Raw genomic sequence first — 21572 nt, forward strand, 5'->3', positions numbered from 1 at the left:
TTAGCTGCTCCAGTTGCACTGTGCTAAGCTCAGCTTTAACACCTACCTGCAGTTAATTAAAAGATGGGGTTGCTGAGGTTTTATTAGTACAATGAGTTTGCCGCTAGATGAAACAAGGGGAGAAAGGGGGATGGCTTGTGTAAATTGTCATGGGTAGGTGATTCCCTGAACACAGTGAACAGCCCCATTTGGAGATCACTGTCCTTCCCAGGTGAGCCAGGGGAGAGTCACACCAGTGAACAAAAGAGTTTTTATCATCATTAGGCTGCTGAGCCAGCCTGTCCCCTGAATTTCTTGAAGCTTTTAAGAAGAAAAATCTCTGAGCAGATACGTACGCATGATTCATTTGGCAAAAGCACTCAGCCAACTTCCCAGAGGGGAACTAAAATAATTTCCACATACAAGTAAAGTAAATAGTCTGTGTCTTGTTCATCCTACCAAGTATTATTGACTAGTGCTGAGTGAGAGATCCTTGCAGAGCCTTGATGAAAGGTTGGCAACTCACCCCACTTGGTCTGGATTATTGCAGCATGGTTTTGTAATATTGAATTGCAAGGCTTTTAGTAATCTTCACAGGCTGTTCAACCTGAGCCACTAAGCCTAAACTAAAATGTTTAAAAACTGCAGTTCAGACTCTTAAATACTCTGTAAGAACCAGAGACAATTTCAATAAATGTTAGGCTCTTTCTGTTAATGTGCAGAACAGAAATTACCTCCTCAGATCTGGCTGAAACGTTCCACTGTGGTGGTATTTGAGACTAGTTATATTTGGCTCATCTTTGTTCCAGATCCAGTTTTACAACTACCAGATGATACCCTAATGAAACATCAAAGAAACCATGAACGGTTGCATGGAATTGCTCTCTGAATGATGTATCCAGTGAGGTACAGAGCTCCCACACTGGATATGAAGGAATTTTGACCATAGGGCAAATGCAGCTTTCATCTTTTAGACATCGCAGCAGCAGTGCAGCACAAATTCTTACTTTCATTGAAAAAATAAAGTAAAAAAGCTGTTTATCAGTGTTTTGTTTTTTGTTTTTTTTTCAAGATAATTTCCTAAACTACCTTGAGCCTTTTTGTTCTTTACTTAATAGTACGTTTGGGAAAATAGATGAACAAAAACCACTCTTGCTGAATAAAATCTGAAATTACTTCTAAGAAAGTTTTTCTGAAATGAGAATGAAAGTACTTTGGAAGCTTCTGAGCATTTAAGTATTAGCAATAAATTTCTGGATTTGCAAGAGAAACTAGTTGGATGGAATGAATAAATTTTTATCCCTGGCTGGGTTTGAAACATCAAGTCCCCATTTGTGCAGTGTTTTTTCTTGATCAGTCATGACAAAATTAATCCAATCTGGATACTGAATCTAGATCTATAAATATATTTATTATAATATAACAAGAACTTAACAGTAAACATAAACTATATACAATACCATTACAGATAACCCTGTTTTTAATATTATTCACAGAAATAGCCAGTTTTGTTCCAGTGTGAGAAATGAAGAAATAAGCTAAATTGGAAATGTCGAATGTGTTTCAGTCTTGTTGACAGGTAGCACCTCCTTTGGAGGTAGACACACACCAACACTAAAATTAGTCCTGCCTCAGGCAGTTAGAAACTTGTGCTCCAATCTTTAGGTTCACACTTGCACCCTGTTTGACATAAATACTTTAAATGACATACTAGTATATAATTTTGTTGTGCTTATTATTTTTCTTTTCTTTAAAGAATAAATAAAACAACTGCATAACAAAGGCTGGAACCTCACTGTCAAAATGAGAGGCTTGAGTCACCCTATAGCTTGACTCAGCTGACTCGAGCACATTTTCTTTTAATACTGCAAGATACAAATTTCTTTTTATTTTATTTTATAAATGATTATTAATAAAATAAGATGATTAGCTAACCATCTGTATTGATTTCCCCAAAGCTGTAGGCAGACCTCCCTCCGTATAAAAAGGCTACTGTATTTGGTATGAAATTCAACTAGATATTGAATGCAAGATCTTACCCACACCCTGTACAGGACCCTCCTTCTTGAATTACAGCTATGGCATTTGGGATTTGAGTCTGCAAAGGCAAGTATGGCAACTTTTTTTCCTCTACTTGGAGGGAAATCAGACAATCCTTAGCTTGGGGTTACTTCCTACTGGTGAATTTTAAGATTCTTTCCCCTGCCCCCTCTGTGTTACCCAGTCCATCTCCCATTTGTTCCTTTTATGTATAAATTTATAAAGAATTTCCACATCACAATGCTCTCTGGATAGACAATATTTTAATATATATAAAAATATAACCCCTGTGCTGTGCATATACTTACAACTCTACATAGCAATAATTTGAAGTCTCTTACATTGGGCTTAAGTCTATGCATTTTTCTACCATGGGCTTTAAATTTGTGTTTAAAATCTGTAAATAAGAAGTATAAGGCTTCCACACCTAGGGAAGGAACTTGAAAAATAAAGTAAAATAAAAAACTTCTCAGACTTTACATAAAAGATAGTGGCGTGTATCCCAACGTAAGGAATTTTGGTTGAGAGCCAAAAATGAGTGCGCAGCCCCAGGAAGCATCTTCTGTGTTGGATAAACACGTGGCAAACCCACACTATGCTGTGCGTTTTACTGCGATTCCAGTCAGGAGTGAAGAGTGGGTTTATCAGGAGAATGCCTCTGGAATCCAAACTGTTTCCGTTTTGCACTGTGGGAATCGAGCACTGCCAAGTGCATCAGCAGAAACCCAGAGGAAAAGGTTTAGAAGCCCCCCACCCCCACTGTGGGCACAGCCACACGTGTCCACATGAGAATCACCAGGAGCAGAAACTCATCCAGCCCAACAGACCTTTTTTTTTCATCATTTTACATGGAATTTATTACCAATGGCTGTTGTTCTTCTCCCCAGTCCCCACCTCACCCTGCTTTTGGGCTCTTCTCTAGAGAACTGAAAGTTTTGTTTGATCTGATGGAAGACTGACATCAACGTAAGCCATTTGTCACACAAGATTTCTCCCAGTCATTGGTATTGAAAAGCATGTATTAAAAACAAATGTAGGAATCAAAGTGGTAAGGACACTTTGACCTTTCAAATAGATTGATGCCTAAAGTGTAATAGTAAAACTAATCTGCATGGTTATTTTAAGAATCAAGCTTGAGCTCTAAAGTAAAATGCAGATTATTTTTTTCCTCTCCTCCCCAGCTTAAAAAATATGAGAAATTCTATTGCACCTGGGTTGACCAAAAGCCGATGTCCAGAACAAGTGCCACTATAACATCTAGTGACACCCTTGCATTATTAAGTTACAATATCTTACATAGCACGGAGCTCTCTGCTCCTTGTTCACCAAAAGGTGAGGATGATTTTTCTACATTCAATGTAGACACTATTCAAGACTTTAGAGCAATATGTTCACTGGCTGGCTTTGCTGCTTTTGTTCCTTTAATAATTGTATTCCTCTTGCCTGCTTTCAACAGGTACAAACAGGTCTCCATCCAACTCCTGGGGAACATCAGCCGCTCTGAATGTACTTCTTGATTGCTACGCAGCCGTGTCGGAAAACGGGGCAGGGCATATTTGGTAGAAGTGTCCACGTATTTGTTTTAGGGTCATAGGCTTCCATGTTTCCCAGGGCAGGTCCTTCGCTGCTGACGATCCCACCAGTGGCATAGATTTTTCCATCCAGAACCACAGCACTGTGTTTTTAAAAAAAAAGTTAGTTTCAGTTAGTTGTCTTACTGAACAATTTTCTTTTTAGGCTTAAAACAAACCTAATCTTTTGTAACAAGAGGTAAACAATGAATACACCTTTTGTTCCTATCTGTATAAAGCTGTGTGGGCCCTTCTCTTCCCTCTCCCTTTCTCTCCCCCAAATTAATCCTTTTTGTGTTCCTACCAGGTAGGTAACTGTTGTCTCTAAGGTAAACAACAGATGAAAGTCCAAGTAAGATGTTTCTCCAGCCCACACAAGGGATCTGCAGCAAAACCAGCAGGGTGGTGTGTCCCTGTAATACTTTGCACATGCAAAACCAATCCAAGCAATTTGGGGTTCCCACCACCTCAGCTGGAATAAGCTCTTGCTTCAAGTTACTCCTTTAATTGTCAGTGGATGCTGCAAAATGGTGCGGGGTAAAAACCTTCAAAATATGTTCTGTTGCTTCAGCCCTTTCTGTAGTCATGCCTTGGCATGGGGGCCTGGAGGTCCTGCTGACTTTGTTGTCCATGTTCCCAGAGTTGTCCATGGGAAAGTGGATCTGGGGCACACAGATCTGAGAGTTGGGGCTGTGCAGCTGAGGGAATGGCTGCAGACAAGAGACCTTACTGCTTCCTTAAAGTGAAAGTGTTTGACTTCAGGTATCTCTTGTAAATCAAGAATAATGGGGCTGGGCTAATCCCATGGTCCATAGGCTCCTGTAAGAGGGAAGTTGCAGAGGTAAGGAAGGTATTTGAAAGAGAAATTGCCCCTCAGCCTCATCTCTTCCTCTTCCTTCCACTTTACACCTTGGCCTCTCCAGCAGTCGTGCACAGGGCAGGACACTGCTTTGGGCTGATGAAGATGGGGCTGGGCTCCCACATGTGCATTTGGAAATGGCAGAGCATGGCAAAGGCATCTGGGTGGGAAAAGCAAAAGAAGGCTGCCATGTGCCCCATGATGCCTTCCCACTGCGTGATGGGGAACCCAAAACTGGGGGTGTCTCTGTTTTCCATCTGCCAGGAAGCCCAAATTTGCCTTCCAAGTTGATTTAAAAGATGTTCTTAAGATGGATGGGGTTGGCTGTGGCTTTTCTGGTGGCTAGGTGTGTTCTGAGAGCAGCTGGTGAATAATTGTGTTGGGAAGGAAAATGGAGACTTGGAGAGTACGTACCTGCCAAAGGATAGCAGGGAGAAAAGGAGGGAGGGGAAGATGAGAAATTAATTGCAACCAAGAAGGTGGCCTAGATCTAACAAGGTGAAGTGTAGTGCTCCTCTAGGCTTGGTAAAAGCAAAGTAATTTCATATGGCTAATTTTGAAGTAGGGGGAAGAGGAAAGATAAAAAATGATAAAGGCAAAAGCCAGAGAGCGCTGGAAGACACAGGATGAACTGAGACTAAAATGGCACCAACAAAGCCACGTGCTTCTGAAGAACACAAGGCTCTGATGTCCTTGTGGAGAAGCAGAGCCTGAGGTTAAAAATAAACTCACAATGACAACAGTGAGGACTCAAATAAGCCTAGTCCCTGGGTACTGCCAGGAAATAGGAAATAATGAGAATCTTGTCAAAATAACTGTTAATCTGAAGGGAGGAGGAAGGAGAGAGAGAGACTTGAAACACTTGATTAGAGCCTATCCACAAATCAGCAGGGCTGGATGATGCATAGCCCAGGGTCCTGAGGGAGTTTGCTAATGAACTTACTGAACCACGGGTAATTATTTTTCAAACGTCAGGGAGAAATGGGGAAGGACTTGAGTAAAGCAAGTGTCATCCTGAAAGATGGCTTTGAAAGAGAAGGAGCCCACCTCCAAAGGAGCCAGAGCTGGTGGCAGAGAGGCACTGCCTGGCAGGAACTCCTGCCAAGGCTCAGTCCCTATGCCAGGAGAAGGCAGAGGTGGCAGGACCGGCCAACCCAGTAAATCAGATAAATGTGCGAATTAAACCACAGTTTCAGACTCAGGATATTTGCTGAGGGGTGGGAGGTCCATTTCTGGACAGGAACAAGTTACTATTTAGGCAGGCTGGAAATTACAGCTTGCAAAATCTGGCCTGAGGAGGGGAGGGGGAAGGATTGTCCTACCCCAGGCTCCTGATGTGGTGGAGGGGCTGCTGAAATGAGCAGTTGAGAGATGAGGCCCTGGGGCAGTGGTCGCTGGTTTTGTTTCACTTTTTTTTTTTTTTCCCCTGGATTGTGAAGTTGAAGAAGATGGAAGCTTCTTTGTTTGGGATATGGTTTGGGATGTGGAAGAGGGTCCAGTGTCAGAAATGGACTGTGGTACAAAGCAGCTCTGCTACCTTGGTTCTCTAATGAAATGCTGATTACTAATTAAAACAGCCCTCCTAAACAATGCTTCATGCAAAAAAGAAATAAAAATTAAATGGGTTAATTTATCAATTTTTTTGGGTTAAGTGGGAAAAATGAAACAAACTCCAAAAGATCCCCAAGAAAGATCTGTCTTCAGAACTATCAATAATGGGCAATTGAAACAAATATTAGTATGGAGCACAGAGTCTGGGGCTGGTTCCATCAGTGCTGATGATCAAGGTCTGCTGCCCATGAATGGCCTTAGTTTTAATCTACTGGTGTGGACATGCTGGTGTAGATGGCAGCACCTCACACCAACACAGAGAGGGTCCCAGTCCTCAGTCACCACCGACATATGGAGCTGGTCTACCACTCACTGCTCATTAACCAATGAAATTCCTCGGTATGGAGCTTTTGATCTGGATGGGAAGAATGGAATGACCAGAGGGAAGACTCTACAGGTGACCATGGGAACAGGAGCCAAGCAGCCACCAGCCCTTCCTTGCTGGCTCTGCTGCACAGCTGAAACCTGGCCTTAAGTGCCGGTATCCCCTCGGGCATCTCACGTTAGGTCTCTAAACAGGGACGTGGGTACTTTACAAATTCTTGTGTCACATCTTAGCCACCCACATTCCTTCTAGTGAAATCTTCTCTGTGGCATGTTTAGTAGGAACTACTCTGAGCCAGAGCTGCTGCCACCACAGAGCAGCTGAGCAGCCAAGGAAACTTTCCTAAAATGATCTGGGTCTGGGCTCCTCCCCAGCCCATGCTCTGGATTTGGGGTTACAGTGAGTGGGCAAGTGCTGCCCTTATTCTCTGGAACCTGGGCTACAGCCCTGGAAAGAATTCCTGCCCAGCACCTGGGACAAGCAGCTCAATCCTGTACCTTCCCATCATGGTGCTAATACAGTGGGGAAGAAATGGATGCTGAATTCCACCCTCTGGAAGACTATGAATTTTAAATGGTGATTAGAGCAGCTTCTGCTCCCTCCGTATGCAATTCCCGTAGATAAGGCTGGCATAATGCTTAGCTTGTGAGTCATGCCTGAGGTTAAGCAAAGCAGTGAGCTGCTCCTGCCATGAAGAAGTAGGCAGTTCTGAGCACACAGTGGGTACTTAAATGTGCAGGGGACTTTGGAGACATTCAGGCATCTCTGGGGCTAAAGTGGCAGGTAGGTGCTTAAGATAATTAGGAATTTAATCCTAGATTGCTGCTACTTTGCAGTATTAGGACAATCATCACTAATTTCTGGGACCTTAGGGAATAGAAAACTCAAGTGGATTCTAAAACCTTCAGAAAAGTGAGTGGAAAGGCGTATGCTCATTGCTCTTTCTTCATTACTGTGACAATATTTCGTTTCTCCCCTCCCTTCCATCCCATCAGCTGTAAAAACATCGTTACCAAGGCTGACATACAAAGAAAGAATTACAATAATTAGGATACGAGTTTATTGCTTGGTGCCATTAATCCTGAGAGATAAAATGATTACAGGCTGTCAGAGCCTGGGAAGGAAGCTCTGTGGCACAGAGCCTTGCTGCAGGGACAGAAACCCTCTGGTGGCTTTGGGGCAGTGACTTCCTTGGCTGTGGAGCAGCCAGACCTCCACCTCTCCAGCACAATGCCCAGGGTGAAGGTTATGGGTATCCAAACCCAGATCACTTCAGCCACTCCTTCCAAAAACCTTAGTTTCAGCGAATTATCACTGTGCAGACTAACGAATGACCCAGCTTTCTACTCTGCAGGTAATTACTGCTGCTCACTAGAGAGGCTTCTCCTGTCCTGTGACTGATTCTCCTGAGGTGCCTGGGCATCCTTCATTTCCCGAATGCTCAGTGTCAAAAGGTCATGCTGTGACTGTCCCCTGACACTGCCACAGGTCATCTGATCCATCTGCTGGCCTCCACGAAGCTCTGGATCACGCTCCCAGGAAAATCCCAATAAGGCTGAGGTGTGCCAAGGGCTGGTGGGGACCTGGCTGTCCATGACTGGTGTGCTTGTGTAATCTAAACACCCTTTGCCTCTCTTCCCTGCCTATCCACCTCTCACTCCTTGCCCAGTCTGAGCAAATGGCAGAGAAGGTCCCTCTCTGACAGCTGCCTGTTAAAAGACTTGATGGACAATGGACAAACTGAATCACTGAACCAAAAAAATGATGGAACAGCCCAGGCAGGAGGGAACCTTGGAAGATCATCTATGTGGTCCAACCTTTTGTGGGAAAGGGACACTAGATGATATTATCTTGCATCCTGTCCAATCACACCTTGAAAACCTCTAGCCCTTTGATCATCTTCACGACCCTCCTCTGGACCCCCTCCAGTCTGTCTGTCTTTTTTGAACTGTGGGAACCAGAAGTGCTGCCTGGCAAGAGCTGAGTAGAGTGGGAAGATGAAAGTCTCCTGATGGGCAGTAAGCTTTGGAAGTGGAGGATTTCACTGTTTTTTTTTCTGTATGTTTGAGAGGTGAATGCCTGGGTGCTCTTGCTCCAGCACTTCCCTCTTCCAGTGATATGCTGGACATACCATCAAGCAGCGGGACTACAAGGAATGTTAGTTTTGTTTATTATTGCTCAGTCCTAAGGATCACATCAGCCTCATCAGGAAACGTTAAAAAATAATTTTAAAAAATTCTGTCTTGTAACTCTCAGGGTTGCAAAAGATTTGAAACAGCTGAATTAGTGTATTGTTTTGACTGACTGAAACTTAGTGTCTTCTGAGGCCTCAAACAATGCTCTTCTCTCTGCTCACTCTTGGCTACGCATGCACAAGCACACACTCATTTATTTGGAGCAGTTCCACAAACATTATTGAGTATTATCAGTTAGGTTGACACAGGATCTGCTTAAAAGAAGAAAAAAATATCCCTGCATTTATTAGTGGATGAATTTCCTTCCTGCCCTAAGATTTCAGGAGGGCTTTACTGGAGGTGGAACTGAATTACGCTAGTGGGATTCTTGGGGTTGTCCTGTGCAGGGACAGGAGTTGGACTTGATGATCCTTGTGCATCCCTTCCAGCTCAGGATATTGTGTGATTCCAGGATGCTCATTGACTGGATGGAGTTGGCTTTAGGACCAGGGAAGCCTCCAGGGTCCCAGCCCCTGCGGGCTGTAGCTCTGGGCAGTGCCAGGCAGAGCTGCAAGTGCCCCTTAAGCTTTCTTTTAAACCAGGGACCTTTCTGAGACACTTGCATGGTAGTTTGTGGTGCTGGAGAAAAAGGCATTGCTGGCACTGTGTCCATGGGTGGTGGCAGTCAAGGAGCCAAGGCTCTGTCCCCTGTTTGGTGGCAGTGCTGACAGCCCCCGGCGCCGAGAGCGGCCGCACTGGCAGCCAGGTTATGTCAGAGAAGGCTCGAGCTCGGGTGGCCATGTCATGCTGCCAGAAGTGTCATCTTTACAATGAGATGGATAAATGAGGGTCCAGATTAGTCATGGTCAATTAGGAGGATATCATGCCCCTTCTTGGAGCAGGATTATTAGTGTGGGTATTTTGGCCAAGCTCCAGTTATATTCTCCCCTGCTCTGCGAGCACTTTCCCTTGCTAATGATCCAAAACCATCATGTGGCATCGTTACTTTTGCTGAAAACCAGCAGTATTTTACTCCAAAGTCCACAGCACATCAGTAATGGCCTGAGTGCTCTGTCTATATTGTTATGCTTTAATGCCCACCACAATCCTTCATGTCATCAGCTCCTACAGAAGTTGTTGCCAGTAGTCTGGTGCAGCAGTTCTCACTGCTATCTGTGGAGGATGGCCCCACACCTATGTCTCCTTCCAGATATGCTGGAAGATTTTGTTTTACCTTCTGGACTACAAACACCTCCAGCTGCAAATGCTGCTGGCTGAACACACCAGCCTTCCTGTCTGTAGGCTTGGGAAGCACATGGCCAACCCCTTTCAGTGCCTGGAGTTGTCATGAACTTTGCAAGGACGAAATGAGCCAGCCTGGGGAGGCGGTAGCTGGTGTTGTAGGTCAGCAACGCCTGGCAGGTCAGCACAGGAGACACCATGCTTTGCTGTTCAAGAACAAGGCCTTACTTGAAAAGAAGTGGCAGGGGGAGGTGGGGGGGAAGGGGGGGATAAAATAATCCCCAAACTGACCCTGGTTTTGTGCTGTTCAGCCTGAGTCAAAGTTTTATTAAAGATTTCCATTCAGCAGAACCATCTAATAAATCTTACTGGTTAGCAGTCATGGGAGGAGGAAGAAAATGCTTTTCTGGTGTCTGTTGGGAATTGCTGGTACTAAATTAGCTTCTCTGGAATTATTGCTGGCACCACCATGCTGCCGCTGTTGCCCCGTGGAGGCTCTCTGCAGCACAAGCCTGTTTGCACGCTGCCTGCATCCTAAGCAAGCAGAATATGGAATTTTTAATCATGCACAGGAATGTATTTGGTATTCTTTTCACTTGTGGAAAAATAAACGCTTGAAGGGCACTGCAGGAAGGGAGAACTCCCGCCTGCAAAGGGAGGCCTTGCCACACTGAAAGGGAGGGATATCTGCAAGTCTTTTTGGAGGGAGGTGTCTGGCAGAGCGAGGTGGGATCATCTCATCCTGGCTTTTCCTTCCTGTTGGCTGCTGTTCACCATCTCAAGATACTGCAAATGAATAGGGGCTGCCAAACTGAGATGGGGTTTGTGTGGCAAAAAGCTCACACTTGCCTGATGTTTTGGAAATGTCAAGTATGTCCCTCACCTGTTTTGTGGAAGGTGTTTAACCTCTCAGTGAATTTTAAAACACTTCAGGCCTATTATAGCTCTTTTTTCATTTAGCACCATCTTTCAGAGGGTTAATTCTACATGAGCATGAATTTCTTATTGACTTCCATCAGGCTGGGCTTATCTGAAAATGATCCTCAATTTGCTCTTCTGTTGATTGTGAGCTGGAGACCCAAACCATTTATTTTTCATTTTTCATTAGAAGTAATTTAACTTGATATTAAAACCATTTGAACGGACCTTTAATTTTTCACAGGCAGGGAATGTCACACACATTTCTTTTCCCTCTGCTCGAGGCTATCATGCTCCCTCATCACTAACATGTAGAAACAAAGCAGATAAAAATAAAAGTGATGCGGTCAAGATTTTTCCCAGCAAATTCAGTATCGAGTGATTCCTGGTGAGAGGAGATCAATAGCATGCAGTTAATTTTTAAGTTGTTTATGTTGCTGCTTTTAAACCATGTTTTTTGTGATCCATGCTAATGAGTAGAATGAGGAATTTATAGATTCACAGGCTAAGGTCAGAAGGGACCTCTGTGCTTAGTTAATCTGAGCTTGTGTATACGCAGGCCATGGACATTTCCCCAGGCAGCATCTCTCCTGGAAACGTATCTAATCTCCTCTTAAAAACAGCGAGTGTTGGTGAGTTCACCCCCTCCCTTGCTGCTTCTCTGTTTAATTATCCTTGCTGTTGGGAAAGTGCTTCACTTTGAGGCCAAGATGTGTAACTTGACTTTCCAGCCCTTGTAACCTGCTATGCCTTTGTCTGCAAGACTGAAAGCTTCTCCATTTGCTCCCAGTGATCAAGTCACCTCTCAGCCTTTTTTTGATAAGCTCCTTGAGTTTCATGTCAAAGGTTTGATTTGCAATCTGGGGTCATTTTGGCAGCTTCCCTTTGAACTTCTGCTGCTATTTCCACATGTTGATGCAGGACCCAGGACCTGCACTCGTCTCTCCAGCACTGTATGTGGCAGCACTCACTCTCCCCAGCTTCAGCTTGTTTTCATTTTGGTGTTAGGGCTCATTTTATATCTCCAATATTGCACTGACCTTTTATCCAGAGCACTGTGATGCGAGCTCATGTTGTGCTGCTCTGAGTGATCTCCTTTATGTCCTCCTTTGAGAGCCTGGCTTTCCAAGGGAGCTGGGCTGCTAAGAGTGTGCTTCCTCCATGTCTTACTTTGTATTTAAAATACCACTGCTAGCTTGAGACAGTACAACTCAGATACTCAGGTAACTGCTAAAATAGCTCCTTCTGTAATATTTTGTACCCAGAAAGTGTTATGCCACCTGCAGCCTTTATCAGGAGAGATTTTCTATTACCTGGATTATTGGTAGATGTATTAAATAGCATTGAAGAAGAAGAAATGCTTGCTACCAGTGGCCTTGCTCAATGATATCTTCTCATTAACAACTACATTTTGAGATCTGTCATTGAAGCAGATTCAATCTCTGTGCTTTGCGCCTTGTTAATTCCATATAATGCCAGCCAAATACCTTGGAGAAATTGCAGTATATTACAGCGTCACAGTTGTCTTTAGCAGCCAGGCGTGTTGTATTACAAACCAAAACAAAGAACCAGGCTTCCCAACACCTTTGGTGAACTTAGCAGTGTCAGGTTTATGGTTGGATTCGAGGACCCCAAAGGTCTTTTCAAACCTAAATGATTCTATGACAACAGGCTGGTTTAACAAGCCTCATTTTCCAGAAAAGTGCATTGATTGATGCTCATTATTTTATTAGCATCTAGTTATTTGTTGATGAAATCCCAAATTAACCACTCTGGTATTTTGCAGAGGACCAACATGAGGCTAAGTGAGACCACTTAGCTTGATGCTGGTACTTTGCAAAATTAATTGCTGCACTGAAATTCTCCTTTTCACCTTTTCAAAATATGGAAATACTTTGCCAGTGCCCTGATCCATCCTCAACTTGAAAAGTTATTAAAAATCAACATTAGTGGTTCAATCAGCTTCTCAATGAAATCTCTAAAGACACCTGTGTCTAAAGACAGCTGGGTTGCTGGATCTGAGAATATAATTTCAGGGTTCCCATCTTTCCTTGCTGCCAACAGTGACTGTTTTCGGTCCCTTACAGCAGAACATGGAACTGAACCTCCTTGTTCCCCTCCAAATACAGATGAGAAACACCCACCCAATCAGTCTGTATTTTACTTTGCTACCTCATCAGTCTCATCAGCAGTGGTTCTATAACTGATTAAAATTACAAATCTGATCCCCAAAGATTTAAAGTGCCTTTCTTTTTACCCCTATTAGCCCTCAGCACTGGTTCCCTCAGCCTCCTTGTAGCAGCAGCAGGTTTTTTAACCTATTTGTAACTGCTGAGCCCCCATCTTTCCTATTTCCATACATTCTGCTTTATTTAGGTTTTGTCACAGGCTTTACAAGTCCTTTAGGCTGAAATATTTTTCCTTGACTGCTTCCCAGGACATTCAGAATCTTTGAAATGGTGCCTTTTTTGCTTCCAATTATATCTACTTTTTTTTGGTGACCATATATAAATGTAGGTTTCCTGTCCACTGTTGCTTTAGGCATTAGAAAACAATCTAAAAGCTTGAATTTACTTTTTACAGACAGATGGCAAATTCTACTTAAACAAAGCCAGTATATTATGGCGCCTAAGCACTAGAGAATATTTAGGTCACCAGTTCACTTTCCTTGGTCCTTCTGTTCTGCAGGGTGCAGAGCAAAGCATCCCTTCATGTTAGAAACCCTGGGAAGTTTTCAGGTGAGGTGCTCAGCCAGCAGCTGGAATCAGCCATGCAATTTCTCTTGTATATTTACCAGATGTTTGTTACTTTTTACAAACCCAAGATGTTCAAAGAGCACCTCATCCCTCTCTATGATGGATGGGAAGATGCAGGAATGTATCAAATGTCCAAGTTCCTGATGTTTCATTTTACTTCTTAGGGCTCTGATCCTGAGCGGTATTGTACCTGTTATTTCTGGTTTTCAGGAGAAAAATATCATTATATGCTGCCTGAGCATGGCACTCCTCATCCTGCTTCGCCTCCTGCTAGAGTGGAGGGACTGGGAGGATGTGTCCTTAGAGCAGGGGAACAGGGCAGCAGCCACTGGGATGGAGCTGATGCTCTGACCCCTTTGCTTACAGCAGTATCAGCTCCAGCAGCCAAGAGAGGGCGCCCCTTAAATTAATAAAAGGAAGGGAAAAAAGGTGGAAATGAGAAAAAAAACAGCAAAAAGAGAAAAACCGAGCATGATTTCTTAAAAGGCATTTTCTCATCTGCATCGAAGTGAAAGGCTAAATCCAAGTTAAAACATGGAGGTGTTTTCCAACTGTAGCATGGGGGCCAGGGACACCCCTGGAGCAAGGTGCAGTTGGCTGAATATTTGGAAGATGTGGGTCTGCTGTGGGCCCTGCTGCTGCCCCATTGCTGCTCTTCCTCCCTCCCCAGCCAGGGTTTTGTCAGGACATTGTCTGGCATATCGCCTCTGCCCTGGCTTGGCTCAGTGCCTCAGAATGCTGCTGCGTCAAACATGGATAACAAACCCTCACCTGGTGCCTGTGGCAGTGTCTGGAGACCAGCAGTGGCTTTTCCAGGGAAATCAACAGCTCAGCTCTTCCCCAGCATGGAAATCTGCTCTGTGAAGGGCTGGCTGTGCACAGCCCAAAACAAGCCCGTCTTTCAGTAGCAGCCATGTAAAACTATTTAAAAGGACTTTAAGTGCTGCCAGTACCTGCAATGGCTGCCAAGTTTTATTTTTGTCAGACAATTTGTGAAATTTATTCAGCTTGTGACCATGATCAGGGAAGCGAGCCCGAAAAGCAATCAAAAGCACCTAATAAATAATAGTAATTAATATTGGTGTGTGGTGCTTACTCAGTATTCTTTTTCATTCAGGGATCTTTTAGCTGGTTAGCAAAAACATGTTCCACATTATGGTGGTCTCTCCTACAGAGGGTATTTATCATCCTGTAGTTGCACATGGCAAACTGAGGAGAACAGCATTCCTGTAATCACTGGAGGAGCCCAACACACATCCCTCCCCGTGATCCATCGTGCCTGAACGTGAGGAGACGTGAACCACAACAGACTGCTGAATGTACACTTTGGGAAATGCTGTGTGCCTGAACACGTACAGAAAAGAGATGAGGAAAACCCCCAAGTGGTTCACACCTCCCTTCCCCTCTCCCCTTCATTTGTAGTAGCTTATTTATCAACAGAAAATGTTAAGGCACCGGTAATTCCATTTTAATGGTTTTTCTCACCTGCAGAACTGCCTGGAGTGGTTCATGTTGGGACCTGCTTTAATATTGCCTTTCTCTGGGTCATAGATGGTGGTTGCTCGTGCATAAGCTCCTCCAAGAATAAAGATGAACCCATTGAGAGTGACTGCAGGAGCATATTTGTTATCTGTCAATGGAAAGCAACACTGAGATCAGTTTTAGGCTCAGGTTTGGAGACTGTTTTTTTATTTATACATTCCCCTTATTTATAGATAAGTCACGTTTCTCTAAACCTCCAAGGCTAGGGAAGAAAAATGAGGAAACCTTTCCTGGTTTTGTTCTCCTCTCTCAAAGTTCTCAAAGGCACTTCTAAAGTTCATCACTTCTTCATCCCCCAATGGGATGGAGTCACCATGAAAGTTCCACAGTTACATATGAAGTTAAGATGTCAAATTGGTTCAGAATTTTGAATTGCTGCAAGTTTTAGCTCAGATGCTTCCCATGTCTGTGCAGCAGCTAAATACAGCAGAAACCCACAGCACAGAGACACCCCCAAATAATATCCAGTAATTGATACTCTTTTATATTGTGCTTTTGCTTGTGCGAAGGTCACCCACACTTCCAAAAGATCTTGTGAGACCTGATTTCTTTTTCACCTTTATCTGTCTCATAAATTCACTTGCATTTTTATTTTCAGATGTGTGTGTATCTCCAAGCAGTCCTGTAATTTAGCAACAAACTGTGTGAGGTTGGGAGTTTGAAATTAAGCAACTCTCTCATCCTGAGTCAAGTTCAATCAGATTTTCTGAGGACGCCTTAAAATTCTTGTTAGCTGCGGCATTATTAGAAATATTAGTAAAACTAATCATAAATTATTGAATAAAATAATTCTAATCTAATTAGTTGGCTTGTCCCTTATGCTGCTAGCACGCCATATGCACATTATTAAATATGAGCCAGTTGGGCTGAAATTTCTCATGATGATGTCTGTCTTGATGAGATACAGTTTTTTTTAATCAACATTTCTGCAAAACCAATCAGCAGTGTCTAGGAACAAAAGATGGGAAAATGCATTGCTTTGAGTTAAAATAAGCCTCACAAGCAGTTCTCTAAGAAGCACGAGCCTCAGCCCTTTGGGGTGTGATGTTTCCTGGGAGGCCATCCTGGGGTCAGGAGACACATAAAAATTCTCTACTCACAGCTGTAAGTTAAAGCCTTTCCAAAATCTGCATTTTCATATGCTCAGGAAAGGTTGATCCCCCTGCATCTCCAACAGGGAATCAGACTGGACACAGTCCTGCTGGTTTCAAGCCCCTGCAACCTCCTCCAAAGCGGACCCAGGGGCAGAAGCTGGAGAGGAGGTGTGATACCATCTTCACTGTGCTCTTACATCTCTGATAACAGCCGGTGCATAACACTGAAGGGGTTAGTATGTTCCTCCCACATCTACAGCATTATGACTGTGTCCTTTTAGGAACACAGAAAAGGATGGGCTTAAACCAGATGTGGCAGCTTTATTTTGGGATTTGCTTACCTCTTGCATGATGCATTGTAATGCTGAGGTTCTTGTAAAACTACCTTATTCCATTAAATATTTAATAGAGACTGAATTTGACAGGAGTAAAGCAAAAGCTGATGAACATCTCCAGAAGAGAGATAATCTCCTTAATTGACATTTGAACTGGTAAAACTAGAATGAAAGGAATGGTTTTGTGCTGTCTGCTTCTGTCTCAGCATGGTCATGGGGTAGTCTGGCTCAGTTCATCCCACTCCATGCTGGCACGTGCCTAGGGGGACCTACAGGGATGCAGCACCCGGCAGGAAAACAGACAGAACCCATGTGATGGGTTAAAGTTGAGTTCCTACTACGCTGAGTATCTACAGGCATATGTCAAAAAACACGGCTGTATTAGGAAAATGTCACTGATCCTTGGGAACAGATGGGAAGAAACTAATTCATCCAGAAAATAGAACAAGGAGTATTCAGTTTCTTCACGGTGCCACTAAGCCACTATAATTCATCAGAAAGGCTTATCTGTCCTAACAACCCGGCTCGCATCCCTTTCCAAATCAGACTTGCATATGTGACATTTTTTCCACTTAAGACACTCATCAGAAATTTTCCATATTTAATTATCACTTCTTCTTGGGTTTTTTTCTCCGACTAGCACAGTTTTGTAGAGATTGAAACTCTTGCACTAAAAAAACCCCTCAGCTCCCAAATCTCACAGGGAAATTATTTCGGGCTCCCTCATGGCAGAAACAGTGACTTCTCAGGGGACTGAATCACTGACTTAACATTTCTTTTTGTTAAAGAACGAGAGGGAACCCCTTGGGTATTTTTATAGTGACTTTTTTTTTCCTTTTTGAATAGGCAGACAGTCTGATATTCTTTTTCTTCCTTTTTTAAGAGGTAATTGTGTTTGATTCTTATCAGTTTTTCAATACATCTCCTATCTGTTGTCTTTTTACTGCTTTTGTCTTTAGCTATAATTTCATAAATTGGTATCAAGTAAGTCTGAGACTGAGAAACAGAAAAAAAATTCACTGCTTCTTTCAGGAAGGGAGAAGTTCACAGAAAAGTCTCTTGTTCCTGATGAAGATATGGCAAAAAGACATGAGGGACACCCTTCCAGAGAGGAGGGTAGAGAGGTAGAGAGGAAACAGTGTATTTTATTTTTGTTTTGTTACCATGGGGACAGAAACTGTTCATAGACACCAGGATTTTGGGAACATCAAGTCATCATTCCTGATACTTAGGTGTGGATGACTACCTTCAGTCTTTAACCTTACTTCATCCCAGGTGCAACCCACACGATTCCTGTGAGGTTGTCTTTTTCAGGGCTTGGTATTCTCATGCAAACTCTCAGGAGTCTCCAATTTCTGTCACTGTTTGAAATCCTTAACATGGTCACAGTGCAAGGCAGCTGGTGGGGAGCCTAATTTTGCAAAAGCATTTTCTGGTTTTTCGTGCAGCAGGATGGAGAGGAGGTGGACAATGCTACTGGGCGTGAACATGAGCTTCTACATGTCAGAGGCTTCAGTGGGATACAGCAGGGCCACTGGGTATTTCAAAAGAAATACCAGAGAAAAGGAGGAGAGGGGAGAGGAAGCATGGAAACAGAGAAGCAGCCTCCTTTCCTCTCCAAAGTTCAAGTGTTGAGGCTGTTGGATATAGTAATCCATTTTAGGCTGGAAAATCTTAAATGGGATTTGTCGAGGTCAGCAAACACACTTGAGATTAGAAGGCAGAATAAATGTAAATGAAATAATAGGTAAAAGGTAATGTCTGCAAGTGGATAATGTGCTAACATCACTCTCCTTTTCTGTTGCTACAGTAAAATAAGCCAGTAGTTAGTTCTATTCTGTGACAGGCCATTGGAGGAAGGAGTGTGCACTCCATGACAGTGCTTGAGCCAGAGGTGTCCTTCACGTGGGGTTGATGATTTAACGTGCTGCTGTGCCCCTCAGGAAGGTCAGACTGCGCTTGGGATGTGTCCGTGGCTCTCACATCTCTCCCTACATTACATGGCCAAGCAGCACAGTCCTGCTTTCTCTTCTGTGATTGCTCAAAGATCTTCCACTGCCTTCGGTAATGCACTCGGTCAGGGACTGAAGGGCCACTGCAATGAACAGCAGCAGCACTTCATACGGAATGAGGTTGTTATAACCAAGCTAGTTAAACGTTTTTACTGGGAGAAAGAAATGCAGGAGTGCCACCAGTCCAGGCAGAACTCCAACCAAATTGTCTCCTGGCAGGTGTGGCTGCCCAGTGGGGAGGTTGATGCACTTGATGGATCAGATTAGAGAAAGGAGTCTGGTTAATACAAACTAAGCCTGCTTTTAATAGTAAGTGCCTCTTCCTCTCCTTGAACACTCGGCAGACAAGTGTCAAGAATGGCACGGCATAGGATAACCAGGGGACTGTGATCTGATCCTTAACACAGCTTGTGAGGCCCAGATGAAGTTGCTGCCATGAACAGTGAGGGCTTGGATGTCACCCTGCAGGCTTGAACTCTCCTGCAGGCTGATCTCCCCCAAATACACAACTGGCCACCCAGCCCTATGGCTTCCCCACTGGCCCTTGAGCAAACCCTCCTTGGAGACCCCAAAGTCGAGTGTCCTCACTTGCAAACACCACATTTTGTGTATGTGTGGGGGGCATGGCCCATGCCAAAGCAGGAGTCTCCACCTGCCACTGCAGGGCAGCTTTAGCATCGAATTTACGGGCGTGAGGTTGATGAACTGAAGAGTGTTGGAAAAAGAACAGCCATGGAGATGAAGGAGAGATAGGAGTGAAAAGGAGGACATTGGATAAACAGCAACACAAAAATACTGATTTTGCATGGCAGAGGGCAGAGAATAGATGGAGAAACACACTGAGGAGTGGAAAAAGTCATTCTGCAGGAAGGACATAGCATATACAGAGGAGAAAAGGGTGAGATAAAAATTCAAGCTTAGTAGGGTGAAAAACACTAAGAACTGGCCATGGGAAGAAAAATACACTGAAGAATGAGAGGAAACAATCATTGCTTTGGGACTTTCAGGTGAAAGCCAGCCATATTCCCCTACAAATACCGAACTATTGGCCTTGGGAGAGGGCCAAGACATATATCTGATTTTTCTTGTAAAGTCAAAAAATAAATTCTTAATATGCATTTTAACCAAAATAAGCCATGGGACAGTGCAGTAAAAATGCACAGATGCTTCTAGTGCTGTTTTCTAGATAGGTCTTGCATTCTTAGGTCTGTGATTGTCTCACTTTGGTCAGACAAATCACTGCAGGAGTAAATGCTATGGTGAGGAACTAGATACTTGGGCTAGAAACCAGAAATACTCACAGGACTTAGATCCCTGTTCTCTAGTTCTCACCAGATTTTAAAATTTAATAGCGGTGGTAATTAACTACTGGTTTTCTTACAATCCAGAAACATTAATAAAACCTTGTAATTCCACACTAACTATTTAGAGCATCAAAAAAAGGTATATTTTAGTGCCCTGTCATGAAGACACAACGTGAACTGAAAGGCAGCGACCAAGTAATTAGGCTTACTTAGAATCCCTGACTTCAGCATGTCTATGGCCATCTTGTTAAATAAGACAAAGCTCAGGAAGCTGGGCATGGAATACATTTTTAGCACAGCCATATAGGACAGCTTGTCCAGAAATGGAAAGGCAGGTGCTGCAAGTATGTAGCCCGGGTTCACTTACTCATATAGGACTTTTGTTTTTACATCTAAAAACATGAGAAGGAGATGTGCAAGGTTTTGGTGTTTACCAAAAACACGCAGTGTGAAAGCCCCGTGAGGCTCCATTATCCCAGTAACTTCCAGCTGTGGGCTGCACTGCTGCAGGAACATCTGCCCCATCCAAGGTGGGAAGGACTGACACAGGGCAAAGGATGGGGCACTGAGAAAGGCCTTCTCCTCCCCAAATGTGGATGTGTGTGACCAACACCTGCCCAAAGGCATCCACAGCATCCATGTGCAGCATGTCAGTGAGCCTGGTGTCGGACCTACTGCTCACAGGCATCCACATCCCAACACCTCCTGACAGCTGGAGCATGAAGAATAAATGGGAACTGGGAGTGAATTCACTGCATATTCCTAGAAGAAATCCAGGCAGAAGAGAGCAAAGGCTGAGCTGTGTGGACTTGCTATCAGTCCCCAGTCTGTATCTCCTGTGCACAGGCAGGATGTCAGTGTCCAGCCTGCTTCACCTTCACAGACTGGACAAAACACGAGCCATGATTGATGCCAGTGTTGCCGTGGGTTAGGCTGGCACGTGATGCTTTGAAAGAGATGGATCTGCTGGCTTCAAACGTGTGTCACACTGCATTCAACTCACTATCATAAAATACCACAGTGAACTGAGACAGGTGCTACTCATCTAAAAATCTCCACAGACCTTGGCTGCTTTCAATACCTGCAGCTACTGTTGCAAATCTGAGCATGCTGGAGGCATTTTTAAATAAACTGTTGTCCTATTTGAGGTCAAACAGGTTTCACTGATCTCTAGGGTGACTTTGTAACAACTCACCATCAGAGATCTCAGTTGCCTTAGCTCAGAGGTAAACCTTAGGAATTCACAAATCAACACAAAAAGGCTCTGAGGCTGTCAGAGGCACCCTGGCAGTGATCATGACAGGATTGATCCCAGCTCCATTTTGCAAAAGGCTCCTTCTACTTCCTCTTTCCTTTAGACTGTACTGTACCTGGCACTGCATCCAGTTCTTGGGAGGAATTTTAAATATCTTGGGATATTTAAAAATACAGGAGATGCTATGGTTTTTGTAGAGCTGAAAATATTGAAATGTATTTCCAACATTCCCACTGCCTTGTAGTGAAGATCAGGCATCACATCAGTTCACGTTCTCAGACATTCTCCTCTGGGGTGCCATTTTTCAGACTGTGTTATTTTAAGTTATTTTGAAGTAAATTCACATTATACATTACCCAAAAAAGAACTACTTGTTTTATTATATATTTTATTGTTTTATTATATATTTTATGCCTTTAGCTTAACTAATGAAAAAAACCATAAATACCATCTTTTAATTTCACAAGTATCTTTCATGTATTTTTGTACTATTAAGAAATAATAGTACAACTCTATTAGAACAATTGGTGAAGAACCCAGCTCTGGGATGGTTAA

The 21572-nt window shown here is 43.5% G+C and overlaps 1 protein-coding gene across 4 annotated transcripts in view; it reads right to left on the minus strand.

Moving 5' to 3' along the window:
- Positions 1–1369: 1369 nt before the first annotated feature.
- The window catches only part of KLHL29 (kelch like family member 29), a 406206-nt gene continuing 386003 nt past the window's right edge, over positions 1370–21572 (minus strand). For 3 of the 4 annotated variants that reach the window (XM_048297610.1, XM_048297612.1, XM_048297611.1), the window contains 2 exons: positions 14961–15105; positions 1370–3694 (listed from right to left, as the gene is read on the minus strand). In XM_048297610.1, coding sequence (XP_048153567.1) covers positions 3511–3694; positions 14961–15105 — 329 coding nt within the window. In that variant the 3' untranslated portion in view covers positions 1370–3510. The remainder of the gene's footprint in view (positions 3695–14960; positions 15106–21572) is intronic. The other variant, XM_048297613.1, reaches the window with a different exon arrangement.

Source organism: Corvus hawaiiensis, chromosome 3 (genome assembly GCF_020740725.1).
Source record: "Corvus hawaiiensis isolate bCorHaw1 chromosome 3, bCorHaw1.pri.cur, whole genome shotgun sequence".
NCBI classification, from domain to species: domain Eukaryota; kingdom Metazoa; phylum Chordata; class Aves; order Passeriformes; family Corvidae; genus Corvus; species Corvus hawaiiensis.